Genomic DNA, 18,082 nt, shown 5'->3' with positions numbered 1-18,082 from the left:
TCCATATCTGTCCCTCTACTCCATTTTCTCTTCCCAAACACGTTCTGGCTGGGGTTTAAGTATCATTACGAATAAGTATGTTGCTCTATTGCCTGCTCTATAGAATATGTTATATGTTTTCAGATAACTTGTCACAACTCTAAACTTTATGAAGAAAATTTGATTGACTTGGTTGACAGTAAAGCCGACTAAATGTTCCCAAGCTTGACTCAACAGATTCAACTTAGATCCAGTTAAAGAAGAAAAACAACTATTAATACCTTAAGAGGGAAGTGTTTTCAATTAACAGATAGTCAGATTTGTAGCCTCAATATTTATGCTGTACTATTGCATTACGTTTTTGCTTAACTTCTAAGATGCTAAGACATTTTCTAAAATAAGATAAACTTAAGATTCTTGTCGATTTCAGGCGACTGGATTTTTTGCTCGGTGTCACCACTGATCGAAAGTTCTCAAACATGTCCCATAAACCTCCTCTAAACAATTATATGTGACAACCCCGAGTCTAATTAGAAACTGCACTTCTAAAAACCACTGAAGCAAGTCGCAGCAAAAAGTTGAAGGTTTGACTCATATAAAAAGTGCTGATGGCCTCAGTGCTACAGCTGTATTTCCTCTGACTAACGGACAAATCCACATCATCAAAAGTCCTTGCAAATAGAGCAGTTGAACAGAAAGCGGAGACGAGTCATGTCAGGACAGATGAAAGTGTGATGTGGAGGATAAAAAAAACAAAACTGTCAGAGAGTTGTTTTGGAATTCAAGTCTAAAACTTTCATAATTACAGTTTCTGTGTAAGAGATTTCATAGCATAAGAGAAATACATCAGCGGAAAGGTAAATCTGTGAAAAACATAATTTATTGACCCACTGATATCACTTATACAGAATAAATAGTGCAACAGAACAGATACAATGCAATAGGTTGAAATCCAAGCAACAACAGCTTCATATACTCAAAAATATATTTCTTAATAACGTGTTAATTAAAAATAGGTCTTATTTTATGAAAGCAGTATCACACTTATTTTTAACTTAGGGATTTCATAATATACAATATGTAGAAAAAAGACACCAGTCAGAAATTGCACATGGTGATCACCCCTCTTTGGAAAGATTGAGACATCTTTAATATGCTCAGCTATCTTTTCCCCTTTTCTCGTGCACTTTTAGAAGCAGATATGACACCATATAGACATAATATAAGCTTGGCTCAACATTGATCCAGCTTCAAATATAAAAAATATAATCATACAACAAATTTTGCCAATTGTCACAGGCAGAACAACATGCTTTGACAGAGCATCTAGTATTTCCTATCAGGTGTTCTGCAACAAACAAAGTGCTTACCATGGACAGAGTTGTCTCATCATTAAAGAAACAAATGATGACCAGCCCATGTACAGATATAGGACAAGAGAGCTACGGGCTGCTTAGCTGATGCTACATATACAGTGGTATAGTTATGACCATGATGGATGAGATACATGGAAAGTTTCACCATTAAAACTTGTTTCACAAACACTGCATTAAACATGTGGTTGCAGAAAGGCCCTCATGGTGTGCAGATGTTCCTGTCTGCATGTCTCCTATAAGCCTTTTAAAAAGAGGTCTTGATAGCCTTATCAGACAGTAACATTAGTGAATGTGAACCCATTACCATGCTTTCTACATCAGCTATGATGTTTATTTTTCATAGGAATTTTTCTTCAGCTAGATTGAGACCTTTTATCAGATATGTTATGTAGCTTTTATCATAATTATAATTTAGAACTACTGTAAAAAGTGTCTTCTAACGTGTGCTGTCTGGACTTCTTTGATTTCCCTGTTAAAATAACCCGACTAAGGCAAAGTTAGCAACGCTGATATTGAATACTTTATATTATGATTTGAGCATTCGAGTAGCTCAGCTTTGATAACATGAACAACATTGTTCCAGTGTGTATTCTTATTCTCTATCAATTAAAAAAATACTTAGTTTTTCACATTCTTAAAGGAGTTTCTGTGTGTAAAAAAAAATAAAAAATAAAACGTGCATTCACCTGCACTGCAAAACATTTATAGAAGTATCGCAGGAGCTTGTAGCCTCACTTGTCTCTACAACAAGGACAACACAGATTAAGACTACAGACACTATACTGATCTCATGAGGCATTTAAAGGAGAGATATTTTTTGTAAATCTTAACACTAGAAGGTCTTGTTATGAAAAATGTCGCCTGCAGGCCTGCGTAGGCTGGATCCCATTTTTGATTAAATCAAAAAAAGTTCACTGTGATAATTCTGCACAGCCTAAGAATAGGTTTAATAGTTTAAGCTTTAATAGTCCAATCATTTCTATTGAATGATCATGTGATCTATTCAATGATGGTTGAGGTATTTGGACCAAAGAAAACAGACAATTGACCGACGCATTTCCATCTAAGCAATGATTTGTCAATAATAAAACCTAAAACATGTTAAAAACTCACCTATGTTTGTTTAACTAATGATATTGTCAAGGTAGCTAAGCACCGCTGTGTTCTCATTGCTGTAAACAGACTTTTCTGACCAACCATTTGCCTACAATTACCTACATTTACCTACAACTGTGATAACTATGCAGAGGAACGTTAAAACTCTGGTTATTATGTGCAGTCCGTCCATGCGTCATTTTAAAGAACTTGTGACCAGTAAAACTGCCCTACCAGAGTCATATCTGATAGTAAATGAGCGTACAACCTAACAAGCAAAGCTGTGTCTGCTACATGATATGGCACAAAAACATCACAATGTGCAACTTTAAGCTTTGGGCACTGAAATGTCTGAGGTAGCAAAAAAATCTGTACATACATTACACACATTCTTATCTCATATGGCTCTTTCTACCAAAATGTTATCTTTTTGGTTCACATTAGTTTAATGGTGTCTGTGTGCATAGTCGCCTCAGACACCCCCTTAAATACTTTGGCACCAAAGACCAACCTGACCCTTCTCTCTGAGGGTGAACAGTATGGTTGTGCCCAGAAGAGGGCAGCCTCAGGCAGTTACAGAGGAGACTTTCCCCCTGTTTGTTTCCAACATCTCTCAGTCCATAATGTCGCATCAATGCCAGCACCAGTGCTGTTCTGACAAATCAAGCTAATCTTTGACATCCTTGAAGACAGAAATCTGAGACACGGTTTTCTTGACCCGCAAAGCAGTGAGTCGAGCAGAAGGATTGGCGTACCAGCACTCTCTCATCAGTTTGCCCATCACACGCAGAGCCTGGTAATTAAACAAGGAGACAGTTTGATTAATAAAAAACCTACATTTTAGCGAACAAAAACCCTTTGGTAATTCTTAAAATATTGATTTAAGGTCATTGCTTGATCATCAACAAATATCTAAGCTACAGTTGAAAACTGTTTGCATAGACATTTGCTTAAGCAATAGTAAACCAGAGGGGGTGTTGTTGTTTTGAATAACAGCACTGTTGTGGCCTGGTTGTGGACACAAGTGCAAAGAGAATTGGAGCAGGGACTTGGCTGAATGGGTGGCCTGGGTTGCCCTTGAAATCTGACCTGCCACCGCAAGTTCCAAGCAAAAATCCTGAACTAAGATTGGCTATTATTCAAAAGCAGGAATAATGTTAAAATAAAACTATTTGGGCTGTTTTGCATGCTGCTATCTTTGTATTATAGTTTTTATTTATTCTACAGTTACAGAAATACTCAGGAATATCAAGTATTTTAGATACATTAATGAAAGTATTTTAAAAAAGTTCAGAGTAAGAAATGGTCACAGTAAATCAGTCCTGTTGATTCCTGTGCTTGCACACACATATTTGAAGGGAAATTAATGTTCAGAATCATGATGATATTCTAATATATTTTAGCTTGGTCAATTTATTTTACTATTTTGTTCTTGGGTTGAATAACAATAAAGAACAATCTGCAGTAAAGTTATTCCTTCTCACAAACAATGAGGATCCTTGATGGTTGGTTCTTTGGCTTTTGCCATCATACATTTTTAATGATTCAGAATTAGATTACTGTGCTGTAAAGAAGCATATATCTCTACACACACACACAAGGTATGAGTGAAATAAGTGAGCCCTATCATACATGATGATACATGAGATCGATGTTTCCGTCTCACCTCACAGCTCTGCCACTGATTAGGGATGTTGGGTCTGAGTTTCTGCTCACACACAACCTTTCTCATGTCCTCGATGGTCGGATCAGAAGGCACCAGGTCGTAATAAGGCAGCTGGAAATCTTCTTGAAGTCCTAAAGATGAACAAAAAGGAGATTTGATTAAGCATTTTGTCATCCATGTAATGATGCAAAGAGATGAAGAAGTATTAGTGTGCTATTAGTGGCTAGTTGAACTGATAATTTGCTATGGATATATAAAACAAGAAGTAAGTAAGTAAAGTTTTGTTTATATAGCACTTTTTAAAACAGCATGTTACAAAGTGCTTAACATAACAAGGAGATAGAAAGAAACAAGAATAGAAAAACAGTTTCAACATGTAGATACAATCTTTCAGAGTAACAGACTTTCATAGTAAGACAAAAGCATCTGTACACATGCACGCCCACACACATACGCACATACACACCGTGCACTGTCCTGATTTCAGCAACAGAAGAAGTGAATGTGCATGTTGTGTTTAAGTTACCCCTGACAGAGCATCTTCGGGCTAGTTCCCAGAACACCAGGCCAAGCGCATATATATCCACCCTTTTGAATGACTCAAAGCTGCTCATATTGATCGTCTCATCCAGGATTTCTGGGGCCATGTACCTGCAGAGGACAAAATAATGACGTCTTAATTACATCAAAGAGCATCGAATTTCTTCAGATATTTAATAAACACATTTGTTTTTGAGTTTGTTTTGGATGTTTTCCATTCGTCCCTGAATTAAAGCGCTAGGGTGATAGATAGATAGATAGATAGATAGATAGATAGATAGATAGATAGATAGATAGATAGATAGATAGATAGATAGATAGATAGATAGATAGATAGATAGATAGATAGATAGATAGATAGATAGGTGATTTTTGGATTTATTTTTGCGAAGAAATCACTGTAAAGGAACGTTAAGATCAGTGATTTTACCACAAGGGGTCGCCAAAGTCCCAATATTGTAAAAAAAAAATACAGCGTTAAAGCTTGCTTAAAGTGTTCATAAGCCATTCAATAAGTACAAGGTTTGTTTTTTTTTTTTCAAACAGCTGGTCGTTTCTTTCATGCATCAAAACATCCAACAACAGTCTTAATAATTCTACAATGTATACACATGCACTATTCATTTAACTGCTGAAGCAGAGATAAAAACTGGTGGCAACAACTGTATACAGTTGAAAGCCACTGGATTTTCTTTGTGAGTTTTCTGGAGGCAGCTCACTCCGTTTTTGCAGCCAATATATAGTACTAAAACAAGTACAAATATTGAATTCGGAGACATTTAAAGGCCATTTTAACTCAGTAGTAACCAAGTCATTGTAAAAGAGTCTAACATTTTTTATATACTTTCCTACTGTGTTTGTGTCTGTGCCTGTTGCCCTGTGATGAAAGTAAACTCCCACCTTTTGGTTCCCACTCTGTAGTTGGATGGTATATCAACAGTATTTGTGCTAGAGTCATGTTTCACAGCCAAACCCAAATCTGCGATGACTGCTGTGCAGTTCTTCTTTACCAGGATATTTTTAGACTTTAGGTCTCTGTGAGCAATTGCAGGTTTCCCTGAAACCCAAAAGATAAACACAGGAGAAGAAAACATTTATATGTACTTGTTGCATCAGTGCATCCTCATTGTTTGTGAGATGTAATAAGGGACAATGATGAACACATTATGACTTTTTAAACTAGAGTTCAAACAAATCCAACAAAAACTCTAAATATTTATTTATAGTTATAATTATAAATAAATTAAGACATGACACATACACATTTACATATATATATATAAAAATGCCACCTTACCCTGTGTACCAATGATTTCCATGTGAAGATGTGCCAGGCCACTTGCTATAGACAAAGCAAGGATGATCATACCTTCCACAGAGAGAGTGTACCTGTTTAGGTAGTCATACAGGGAGCCGTGCTCATGGTACTCTGACACCAACCACAGCTGGGTCCATGAGCCGTTATCTGCAGCACAAAGGAAGTAAAACAGTTAATGAGGGCACATTTATTTTAAAACTGTAATGTGAAGCTATTTTACATTTTATGTTAATTGCTCTGAATCTGACACCTTTGTTGTCTGCAGCAATGAAGCCAAGGATGTTCTCATGTCTGAGCATGATGGTCTGAAAAATCTCTGCTTCCCGAAACCACGACCTCTCGTCCCTCGAGGAGAAAATCTTCACTGCTACATCCTCTCCTCGCCACTTTCCCCGCCACACCTCTCCATAACGGCCCTTACCGATGGACTCTTGCAGAACAATTGTACGAGCTATAGTGCGCTGAACCAGGAGTGGCAGACCTACAAAAATACACATAATGATTATGAGCTGATATTGATATGTTGTTCCTCCATTTAACCTGTATTTCATGTAAGTTCAAACACAGAAAGAATCAAAGTCTGTTTCATCTGTTCAGCTGACCTGATCCAGAGCCTGAGGTGCTCATGTCGTAAATCAGTTCTTTGAGACATTTGTCAGGTGACATAAGCATCTGGTCATCCAGTGGCTCCTCTGGGTCCTGCCTGTGGGCTCTGCTGTAGTAACAGTGGTGACCCTGCACCACAAACACTCCCAGCATGAGTCCCACACACAACAGGCAGGATGGCACCAGGATGACCACAGTGAGCTGCTCCTTGCTCCACCCTGGTTTTTCTGAAGGCCTCTCTGAAAGCACACGCATATACAACATGACAATCTAGCCAATATCATTTCATATTTTTGTTTGCTTTAACCAAAATCTATGGACATAGAATCAGTCAAATGAGAGTGAATTTTCACATCGCTCAGCTCATGATTGTTGCTCCCTCTGGTGGTCATTATTAGCAATTGCATTGTTTAGGCCTCTAAATTACACAATATATATTATCAGTTGAACACAACTTTACATCAATGAAATCTTAACACAAGCTCATCAAATCCTTCATCCTCCATTACACTGTCAACAATCTTCAAATGAAGTAAAATGGAAATGCCAATACTTTAGGCAGATTATTTCAAGTCACATCTCCCAATTGGGAAAAAATGTGGAAGACATTGTCATCAATTTGCAGATAATGTCCAGAGGCATCATTTTAAAGTATAAATTCACTTTCCTTTTTTTTTAAACAGACGTTTTAATTTAAAGTTAGTGACATGCACTGATCCACAACAGGTACAATTTAAGGCCATGTAACAAATTGTGGGTTTGGATGCACAGTGTGACCTAACATTTTTTTCTTTGACCTTTTGTGTTGGTGGACATAAGAAACCTAGACACAAACAAAATGAACAGAGATGGTGCGCAGGGATAATATGAGATTTAAATACTCCTGACAGAATAGTGCACAGTACAAGCAATGTCGAAGTTGAATGACAGGACCTGGAAAACACAAAGATTTCTTTTTATATCAAATACTAAAACCCTGCAAAATATCTGCTTTGTTTTATAAAGTCAGATTTCTATCGCTCTATAATAACTTACATACATTTTACAACAACGTAGCAATGGTAATCTTTTAAAGATACAAACAAGGACAACCTAGACTTTGAAAAAAGCGTTATTTTTCTTTAGCCTATAGTCTACTTAAATCCCTGAGGAATTGCATGTCCTCACAAGTGTAAATCAAACATGCAACATCTGCAGATGGTCCAGTGTGCAAACCAACATATTGTGAAATAAAACTGTTTCCTAATTCGTTTTTAGCCTTTTCCCTAAATACATACCCTGTAGTAAGTCCAACTAGAGCTCTGCAAATATGATGCAAAACAAGAGTCTTCTCCTTTGACCCAGTGACAAAAGACACCCTACCAACTTTTCTCTGGATTCGGCATGGGTCAAGAATGTAATCTCTGAAGCAGCATTCTAGTCTACAGGACTTTATTTTTCATAAAACTTTGGAATTAGGCTCTATATTTTATCAAAGTAATCTGAATTTTAGCACTTCAACTCATTGAAATGGACAACAGTTATTTTAAAATTATTATTATGATTTTTTTGTCTTAAATTTAAAAATGTACTCGTGTTTGTTTAACCATGTGACCAAGACTATATTGTGAATCAAAAATAGGATAGCTACGACAGTTGGAATGTGGGTGTTTCAATTCCAGCACCTTCAATCCACAAGGGCAAGACACTGGACTCAAAAATGTCTGCTGATGACATCGCCAGTGTCTTATAAATGTGTATGAATCGGGTGAGTAAATAGTATGGGCACTTTACATAGCATCTTTTGTCATGTGTTTCGCATGTGACATGTGGTGTAAAGTGTGTTATAGGTACAGTCCATTTACTCTTAAATTAGGCTCTTCTTATTGTCATGAAGCACACCTGCAGTCTCTCAATAATTTACACTGTTAAAAAAAAAAAATATAGACATATTGGTTACACTATAGCACCTTCGCAAGTCAGTTAAACATCAGGGCTATACATCTGTCCATTTATTTATCAATTTCAACTACTTTGGAGCAAATGAAAGTGACAACAGGTACAATGGAGAGCCAAAATTAAGACAACCAGCCAAAAGGGAATGGTTTTGCATGGGCTGGCCACAGATAATCAGTCTCTCCTTATCCTTCATGACTGGTTCTTCTCTAGTTCTGTTTGTGTCCTTGTCACTTCTGGTAGCATGATGCACTACCTGCAGACCAATCAGGTTGCACAGGTAATCCAGCCATTCCAGGATAGCACATCATTATATATGGTCCTAAGAAGGTTGGCTGTGTCTCTCAGCACAGTCTCAAGAGCAATGAGGAGATATCAGGAGGCCAGCAGTTACACAAGGAGAGCTAGACAGGATCATAGAAAGACATCAACCAGACAGCAGTACAGTATTTGCTCCTTTGTGAAAAGAGGAAGTAGCCCCATTGACCCCTGCCTGAGAACAGTACCTGCTGTCGGGTACTGTGAGGAAATTAGCATCTCTCAGGCCTTATGATGGTGCAGTGGGCCCTGTGTTCGTTCTGGTGCAGGACAATGGCCAGCCTTATGTGGCCTGAGTGTGCAGGTAGTTACTAAAGCATTGATGCCATTGACTGGCCCATCTACTGACGTTATATATTGGTGCATCCAGAACAACCAAACATCACCACAGACTGTCCAGAAGCTCAATGATGCTCTGATCTGGGTCTGCGAGTAAATCCCCAAGAACACCATCCACCTACTCATCAGGAGCATGCCCAGACATTGTCAGGAGTATATTCAGGCCATACACATTCCTGAGTCACATTGTGAGTTCCTGTGATAAATATAAGAAAGCTTGAGATTTTATTTTGTTAACTTTGATATTCAATTGGACCTAAGATCCAGCCCTCAATGGGTTGATTATTTTGGTTTCCACTGACAATTGTTAAGTCATTTTGTTTTCAGCAAATGATAAATGAGTAAATATTTTGCACTTTAATAAATCATTCATCATGATCTAAAGTAGGATTTAATAAAAACATTTTGAGCACTGTATAGATTACCGAACTGGAATATAAATAAGTGGGGGCACTGTTGGCCGGGTGGTTAGGAAGCTGTTGTCCTCGAAATGCTTTTAGATAATCATCATTCCTTGTAAATTTACATGAAATGTGAAGCAACAGGCTAACTAAAGAGCGCTACCATTAGCCTGCTACCGACAACAATGTAGCTTGAGACAAGGACAATTTTGTCCGTTGCTTGTGCTTGGTACTTCATAGGCTATGTTCCAATGGCATAACTCTTTTGTGCAAAAAAGAGGGGAGAGGGGTTGGTATTGCAGAAGATACCAGAAGATTGAGTGAGGTGTCGCCAAAAAAACTTTAAAAAATCTGTGGCAGCTAAAACAGTTTCCATTGTTTTATTAGTTTTAACATCTTGTATAAAACCGAATATTATAATCTCTTGAACAAATCAAAGACTCTCAACCCCGGCCTCTGAGATGATAATACTATGCATATATTACATAATAGTTTTTAACAAGGACTTTAATAGTAGTATTGAAAGAATGATTGGATGGAAGAATTCATATTTGCGAGCACTGAGAAATCTAAGCCAGAAGCCACTCAATGTTGGGATTACAGTGCAATTACAGAATGGGGCTTTCCTTACTCTCACTAATGAATATGTCCATATAAATGATGGGAGAAAATCTCTTTTATAATGGGCAAATCAACTGCTCCTCTAACTGTTTTTCTTTGATCAACCTCATTTACCAGCTCCTGCTCAGCACCAAACAATATATTGCAAAGTCAAGCTGCAGCTGATGACAGGAAAGCATTTAGCAGAGAACAGAGACTAATGAATTCTGAGGAATTAGAAAAGCTCAAAAACAACAATTTCATACATCTGATTTATATTCTTTGCTTTGAAAGGTTCAATTGTCAAACACCTATAACGTATATGTCAAACAACATATGTTCACATGAATAATAATTTGATGTAAATTAATCCATACATTCTGGTAAATGTTTTTCACTGCTTTGTATAGCTACAGGTGATAGAAACCAGCTCTCTAATTTAAGGACAACTGACACCCAGCTGACCCTGGAGAGGCTTTGAACTGGCTGTAGGACTACACGCCTGAGAAAGTATTTATTTATAAATCAGCGGAGGGAGGGGGAGGCTCACTAACGGCCGTCCCATAGCTCCTGCTGGATTTGTTATGTCACAGGATCTAGGAGGATCAGCGTTTACCTCGTCTAGCCAGGGCCAGAATGAGTGGGAAATCCTGCACTGATTGAGTTGTTGGTGAAGTTGCATGAACACTGTAGCTACTAAGCAATGTCACATTAACTGACCGTCTGACAGGATTAATCCAGATTAATCCAATTTTTTTTGTTTTGCATTTATATGTCATGATTTCTTTCTGTAAAATGATCAATTTTCCATTTTTTCTTCGATATTATTCATTAGAGAAGGAACTTGGAGACAAGGTAGCACAAGTTAAATATACTTTTATACCTGGATGTAGGTGCAGAGTCTCATTGTTACAGAAGTCCGTGAAGCAGCAGTTCCTCTTGGAGACATTTCTGGAGCTGTAGCAGAAGACCTGGCCCTTCATCTCTGCAGGCGTCAGGCAGGATTTGACCGCCTCTTCCTTCCCATCAATCAACATCACAGAGTTCCAGCATGCGCCGTCTGCCGTCGTCTCACAGGTGTGGTTGGGACACAGCTGGCATACACACTTCAGACCTGGGACACAGGATAAATGGATAAATATTTTATTCACTTACACCTGTTACTTACATGGATTTCTCTGGGGGAGAAAAACAGTTTAATTGACAGACTCTCGTGGTGGTCAAAGGTGTTTGGCTGTCTAGAAGCAGGATGCTCCTGTTATGTAAGAAGGCCCATGCTCTTAAATGGTGGAGGTAGAGGAACCAGAGTAATGCCTCTTAGTTTAACACCCAGATAATCTTGTGTTCTACCTGGAGCTGCTGTCATGCTTTGTTTGATCAGACTGGGTGTGACTGATAAGCAAGCTTGCACTTAAAAATAACACACACACACACACACACACACATATATATATATATATATATGTGTGTGTGTGTGTGTGTGTGTGTGTGTGTGTGTGTGTGTGTAAAAACATGTTATTTCAGTCAATCAAACTATTTAGAATGCAGAAGCTTAATAAGTGCCACACATCATTAACCTCAATTAAAACCTTATCATCATTATATTATGTGTATTTACCAATTATACAATTTGAGCACCTAGACTCTTTTAATACATGTCATGTATTATTATTATTATCATTCTTATTCAAAAAAACAAATTTCCAAAATTGTTACAGTAAAGTGTTTGGTTGGGTTGGGTATGGTACAGTACTTTAAGCTACATCATGGTACAGTTACAGTAACAGTATCGTATTGTGTCATGTAGTATAGTTTGTGTTATATAGTTGGTGTTGTATTGTGTTGTAGGTTTTTATGATGGGTCGTGTCATATCACATCACGTTGCTCTGGATTTTATAGCATGGCATAATATCATATTGCATGCAACATTGCATTGCATTGTATTACAATCTTGACAACAATCTACACCCTAACTGTCTTATCACAGACTGGGAAAAATAAATGTTTTATTTTATTTAATTGAATCAACCTCTGGAAAAACCTTTACAATAACACCTTTTTGCCGGCCAGAAACCACATATTACAACTGTCTCTGACCTTATAATATCTAAACAAAGAAACCTCTAAAAACAAAGGACTCATCCATCCAACAAAACTCACAACGAATGCATCACTAAATGACAGTCTGATGTAATTCCAGGAGACTCTACTGGTTCATGCAGACACCGATATATGAACCCAATAAATCTTGAAACACCACAGGAATCTACTTTTATGTGCACACCAACCCAAGACTTCTGGAAATATATAATTACTATCATCTCCCAAAACTATGGTCTCAGCAATCCTTCTGTCTCAAAGAAAATCTTACATCTATCTCCACCTACACAAACATCAAAATACTGAACTTATCAACTCGACCATTGCATAAAACACCATGTTCAGTTCAATTCATCAAATTGTATTTATAAAAGTCCCCCATCCATTTTTGGATATGATCATATTTAATGTGATTTGTGTTATACTGAATGTAAAGCCAATTTAGTCCATAAGTGTCTTCATAAGTAGTGATATGGGTGATAATGACCAAATAAATCTATGATCTGGGTGAAGGCTTTGTTAAAACGGCTTCGAGGAATTTTCTGGTGTATGGCAGATACGTATGGTATTTTAGTTTTGTGGCAAATACAATCTGTTTTCTGAAAGCAAGATGGATTAATTCAGTGGAGTAATGATAAAATTGCTGATGCAAATGGCAGGTATGGTAAAAAGTGAAAAGCTCATTACATCAATGATTCAACACTGCTTGAAGGTTCTTGTTTTTTGAACATGTGTTTTTTGCATAAAAAAATGTTCAGTGTTAATGGCACAACCTGACCTGTTTCTTATCGAGCTAATAATGGAGAGATCTTGTAATATATTTTTCCGTGCAATCTGCTTGAGAACAAACCAACACCCAGTCATTCATCTGCTTTAAAAGTTATGTAGAGACCAAACCTTTGGGAATAACAAAAGTTCAAAAGTTTATGTTGCTGTCCTTGAGAAAGTTGTTGCTGAGCAACTTCCAGGTTGTAAAATATTTTTTCCACATTTATGGCAACCTTTCCCTGAATCTGTTTTTTTTGAAGGGTCTTTGTTTGTGTAGAGAGTTGTAACTTTATGTATAACTTTATGTGAAAGGATTCTGATTTCCACACATCAAACAATGACCAGAGTGTCATGCTGAAATTAACCAGTTCATTTATTACAGTGAACATGGTTTGCTGTTGTTTATTTTAGATCAATCTTAAAATATGTTGCCCCCTCCCCACACATACACACCTCTCCTTCATACATGAATGAACTGTATCAAATATGTTTATATAACTTTAACACTTTAAAGTGTCAATTGGAGCTCATAGTGGACACCATTTAAAAATATTCATGTGTGCTTTCTGTGAAGCTATATATTGATGTTAGTTTATTTAATTTAGAAAAAAACACTTTGGTTTCGTCATCAAATCCATTTTCAATATGGTTCACTAAGTGTCAATGTTGTGTCAAAGTTGGGCCCATCAAAGAAATAGTTGGACCCTGAAAGGCCCAGTCAAAGGGCTCTTCAGACTTGGTTTATCTATGTGCAGGAAATATTGCTACTGAAGGTGTTCTCCTATCAGTTATATTTAGTAAACAGTGGCAATACCAAAAGTGTTATAAATGTAAGAAATACAGTGCAGTCTAATCACAGGGCTTGACTGTTATTTTGATGCAGTTAAGTTGATTTGGCCAGCTGACAACATTAACATCACAAAAAAGGCTCATTTTGAGATGACAGGGTTCACATTTTGAAACAAGCCTTATTTTAGTCAAACAACACTGAGTAAGAGAATTGTTGTTGTAGAGGCCCCAGAAAGCCTCTGGGTCTTAGCAACAAATGCCTTGCACTATATGGGCAGGAACACTGTCAAACACACTAAGTGGTTTGCACCGCCTCTATATATCATCTCATCAGAAGCCATCCAGCAAAAATCTGTATTCAAAAACAAGGAATAGTTTAAGAAAAAACTTTCATCTGTCTTAAATGATATTCTTGGGGAAAAAAGAAAGAACAAGTACAGTATGTTAACTTAATTTAGTCTGCCTATAGTGCTTTATATCTTACTTCTCATCTAAAGCAGGCTAATTGCAGCCACATAATATCTAATAGGATGTATTCAAGAAACCACCTTGGATAAGAAAATCTATGAAAAAAAAAAATCACTTCTGCTTTAGACTGAAAAAGTTCAAGTCTGTAAGTCTGTGACCATTTTTTAAGGCAGCCCTGACAAAGTCTTCACACTTCTATACAAACGTATGAAGTGGAATGTAGATCTTTGATTTTCTCAGATGGGAATAGAGTCTTACCTGAGGGCTGCACTAGAGTCTAGTGCACTAGTCTGATTAAGTCTGATTTGATTCTGTTCAAAAGTAGGGAACTATCATATCAGTGATATGACCCGGGCTGAAAAGTAGAAGACCGCAGTTTTTAAAACCAGTCATTTTACTCTCTTTTTCAATATAATACAACAAAGCGTAAGGTATTTTACCTGTTCTTTTATAAAATGTCTTGAGAGAAAATTTGTAATAAATTTGTGCCGTACATATTAAAGATAGATTGATTGATTCCCAACAACTACTTAAAACTGGTCAGCTGAATGGCAAAAATCATCCAGTTGACCTTGTTTGAAATAAGATAGGCAAACGTGTAATATATACACATATCTGTTCTGCTAAAAATGATAGCAAGATTAATGATACAGCATTACATCTAATATGGGCTGTTGTATTGCACTTCATCATAAAGAGGAGATTGGCGATTTATATTGTCTTGCTGTATTTGTAATGCTTTTTTTTACATAATGAATGTAAAGCATGAAGAAGGTTTGGATGGACAATGGAGGGAAATGTTTTGAAAGTGGAGCTTTAATCTGCCATTAATGCGTCCAACTTGTAATCATGTATTTGTTAGTTTTAAATGTTTATAATTGAAGATCTGGGAGGTAGTGGTTACAATCCTTGAATAAGAGTCTTCAACAATTAAAATAATAATAATTAATTGGCCAAAAATTAGGACAAACAACCAATTCTTGGAAAAGCATGCATCAAGAGTGCATTTCTACAAACTTAAAATATCTTCTGACAGAGAGCCATCAGAACTTTTGTCCCATTCACACATACTTTATTACCTCAAAGTAAATTATTATAACAGTTCTGCATAGCATGATGTCAAACAGGCTCATGCTACTCAATGTCAAACTTGATATCAGAAAAATAACATTTAGTGAACCAGATGACAGCTATAGGTGCAATGTCCTGCACTTTTTTTTCTTACCCATTGATAAACTTGCAGCTGCAAAGAACTCTGGTAATGCAGTTGAGGGCTGCATGTTTTTGTTTTTCTAATCTGACAGCATAAAACACGTGTAGCATCTTTTTGTATTTTTATTCTACAAAAAGCAGCGTCACAGACCAGGGACCCCCGATAAAACCCACATTATTCTGATTATATTAATGTTTGTAAAGTAGCCTACACAGTTGCAAAACCAACATGCCTAATCTATTTATTTAAGGGACCTATTTTGGGCAACAATTTACAAAGCATGCTCGACAAACACAAAGCGTACAGGTGGCATTAGATTGAAAAACAGTAAGTGTCATACTTCTTTCGGATGATTGTGTTTCCTTCAAATGAACTTTACATGTGTTGCTGAAATAACACACACAGTTTGAAACAGCTTCCTGGGATTACAATTGTGTTTTTATAAAAGTGAATGAACTTTTATAATCTCTGATGTATCTGTAGGTACGGTAGATTAAGAATCAACATTAGAAAATTCACAGTACAGCATGAATGCATTATCTATCGTAATGCAAAGTGAGTGAGTGGGATGTGTCAGCTATACTGTACCTGCAGTCAGCTGGGCGACAGACAGAAAGATCAACGCCGCCTGAAAGCTCTGCTTCCCGGCACAATTCATGGCAAGAGACACATCTGCTCCCCCCTCAGACGCACCTTTTTACACACACTACTCTACACGAGGACACAACGTTACACATAGCGATGAAGTCCGTCCATCATGCTCTACGCACAAATGCTTCGCACTAAATGCGGGCAGGCACACTGTAAAACGCAATGAGTGGTTTGCTCCGCCTCTGTTGACTGGGATTAAGAGGATTAGAGCTGCAGACCTCTGATAAAGACATGTGAATGGGAGGCGGTGAGAAAGTGTGTGGTACATCCATTTAAGTGCAGCAGGTTCTGTATAACACCACCTGCTGTCTGCACATTGGTCATGTCTTCAACTCAAGGAAGGTGTCATCTCTTAGTTATTCTAATAGGGCCATATTGTTCAAAGTACACTGATTAGGTTAATGTGATCCAGAGTTTATGTAAGGACAAACCAGCCAGTCTTTATGGATCATTTACAAATAATTCACAAACCCACTAAACTCCTGATCTAGCACACTGAACACACAGAGAAAACGTGTCTATTGCACGACTACAAACTGTGTGGGCCTACACACTATTGTGCTAACACATATGCCTACATAACATACATACGTTTCCAAGGGACAGATGCTGTTTAAAAGTAACACTAAGTTTTGCCCTTGCAACATACGGAGGCTCCTCTGTTGCCTTCAAGATCCGATTACATCATAACAACTGATCTGACAAGGCAGCCTTGTTATTAACCCAAAAACCTACCACTATTCCTTTATTGCAAAAACACCTGTGTTAATTAGCTTGAGATAAATTGCAGAAAAACTAATTTATAAAAGAATGTGCCCAACAGCACGAAATCAGCCCAGTACACTCTGAACTAATGAAAGTCATAAATCTTGCTTTCACAAAGAGCCAGAATAAAAAGTATTAGTTAATGCACAATACACTTTATTGATACTTTACTAAAGATGTGCAGATCCCAAATCTTAAATGAAAAAAAAAAAGAAAAAAAACAGCTTTATGTTTGTGGCCCCCAAGAGACAGGTCAATGGTTGCTTTGAGAAGTTGGTTAAAAAGTTTATCTTGCACACTTTCTTCAATCCTTGTGCAGGCTGGTATCTTTAAAAGAAACCCTGAAGAAGCCAGCCTGCACAGATACACCTGCTAACATCCTGTCCATACAGCCAGAGAGTAAACACTTTCAGGTGGTGAATACTAAATGAGTTGGCTGTACATTAAACAGGGTGCAAAGTTCCAGCTCGACATGAGCGCATGCAATAAGTTATTTACTGCAGGTCAAATGTGACTAAGTTGCTAAGGCTCCATAGCAACAACAGCTGCCAATGTAACCAGGAAGAATAAATAAGTGAACGCATTTAACCCCAAAGTTTACAAGAGCCATGACAGAAGCAAAGAGGGTACATTTTCAAATTTATGGATACAACAAAGTCATGTCGATGTCCTGCTTTAACAGTGTACCTTCTCTGGTTAATTAGGTCAGACAGAAATAAAAGGCAATTTTGAAAGGAAACAAAAATGAAGTCATTAAACAGACATTAGGCCAACCGGCAGATAAAACATGAGAAATAATATATGAAAACAATCTCTACAAGAGTGTTATCTAGTTCAAAATTAAAGTTAAATGTAAGGCTGATTTAATTTAGTTATGAATGTTTCATTTACTAATAAAAGTATCTAACTTTCATATTGTCTCTGAGGCACTTGTTCATGCGTTGTTCCTATTAATTTGCAATTCTATGGTAAGAAATAAATGAAAACTATGGTAAAATCTCCCCCTTTGTCAGATGTATAAACAACGAACACAAGTACACAGCATGTATACAAACCTAGCAGCAAACCTCAGATGGACACAGTAGGATTTTAGAAAGTGCCAAACTCTTAACCTGTGTGCTTTTTGTGTGCAAGCTGGATCAAATCCCAATGAA

At 37.2% G+C, this 18,082-nt stretch overlaps 1 protein-coding gene across 1 annotated transcript; it reads right to left on the bottom strand.

Annotated features, from left to right (window-relative positions):
- Positions 1-837: 837 nt before the first annotated feature.
- On the bottom strand, positions 838-16,275 carry acvr1c (activin A receptor type 1C). Its single transcript, XM_079357540.1, has 9 exons — positions 16,101-16,275; positions 11,057-11,287; positions 6,577-6,819; positions 6,225-6,455; positions 5,954-6,121; positions 5,557-5,713; positions 4,643-4,767; positions 4,117-4,247; positions 838-3,243 (listed from the first exon to the last, which is right to left on the bottom strand). Exons 1-9 carry the CDS (start codon positions 16,168-16,170, stop codon positions 3,118-3,120), a joined length of 1,482 nt encoding a protein of 493 aa, XP_079213666.1. The 5' UTR covers positions 16,171-16,275; the 3' UTR covers positions 838-3,117.
- Between the last annotated feature and the right edge of the window lie 1,807 nt (positions 16,276-18,082).

Source organism: Symphodus melops (assembly GCF_947650265.1).
Source record: "Symphodus melops genome assembly, chromosome: 12".
Classification (NCBI taxonomy): Eukaryota; Metazoa; Chordata; class Actinopteri; order Labriformes; family Labridae; genus Symphodus; species Symphodus melops.
This window is presented reverse-complemented; position numbering and strand designations above follow the sequence as displayed.

What these genes read in the sequence shown, in the direction of transcription:
- acvr1c (XM_079357540.1), bottom strand. Translation starts at nt 16,170, where the DNA reads ATGAATTGTGCCGGGAAGCAGAGCTTTCAGGCGGCGTTGATCTTTCTG. An exon ending in CACCTCAGGCTCTGGATCAG is followed by an intron (nt 6,456 to 6,576) that starts GTCAGCTGAACA and finishes GTATTTTTGTAG; the next exon opens with GTCTGCCACTCCTGGTTCAG. An exon ending in CCGAAGATGCTCTGTCAGGG is followed by an intron (nt 4,248 to 4,642) that starts GTAACTTAAACA and finishes GTTCATCTTTAG; the next exon opens with GACTTCAAGAAGATTTCCAG.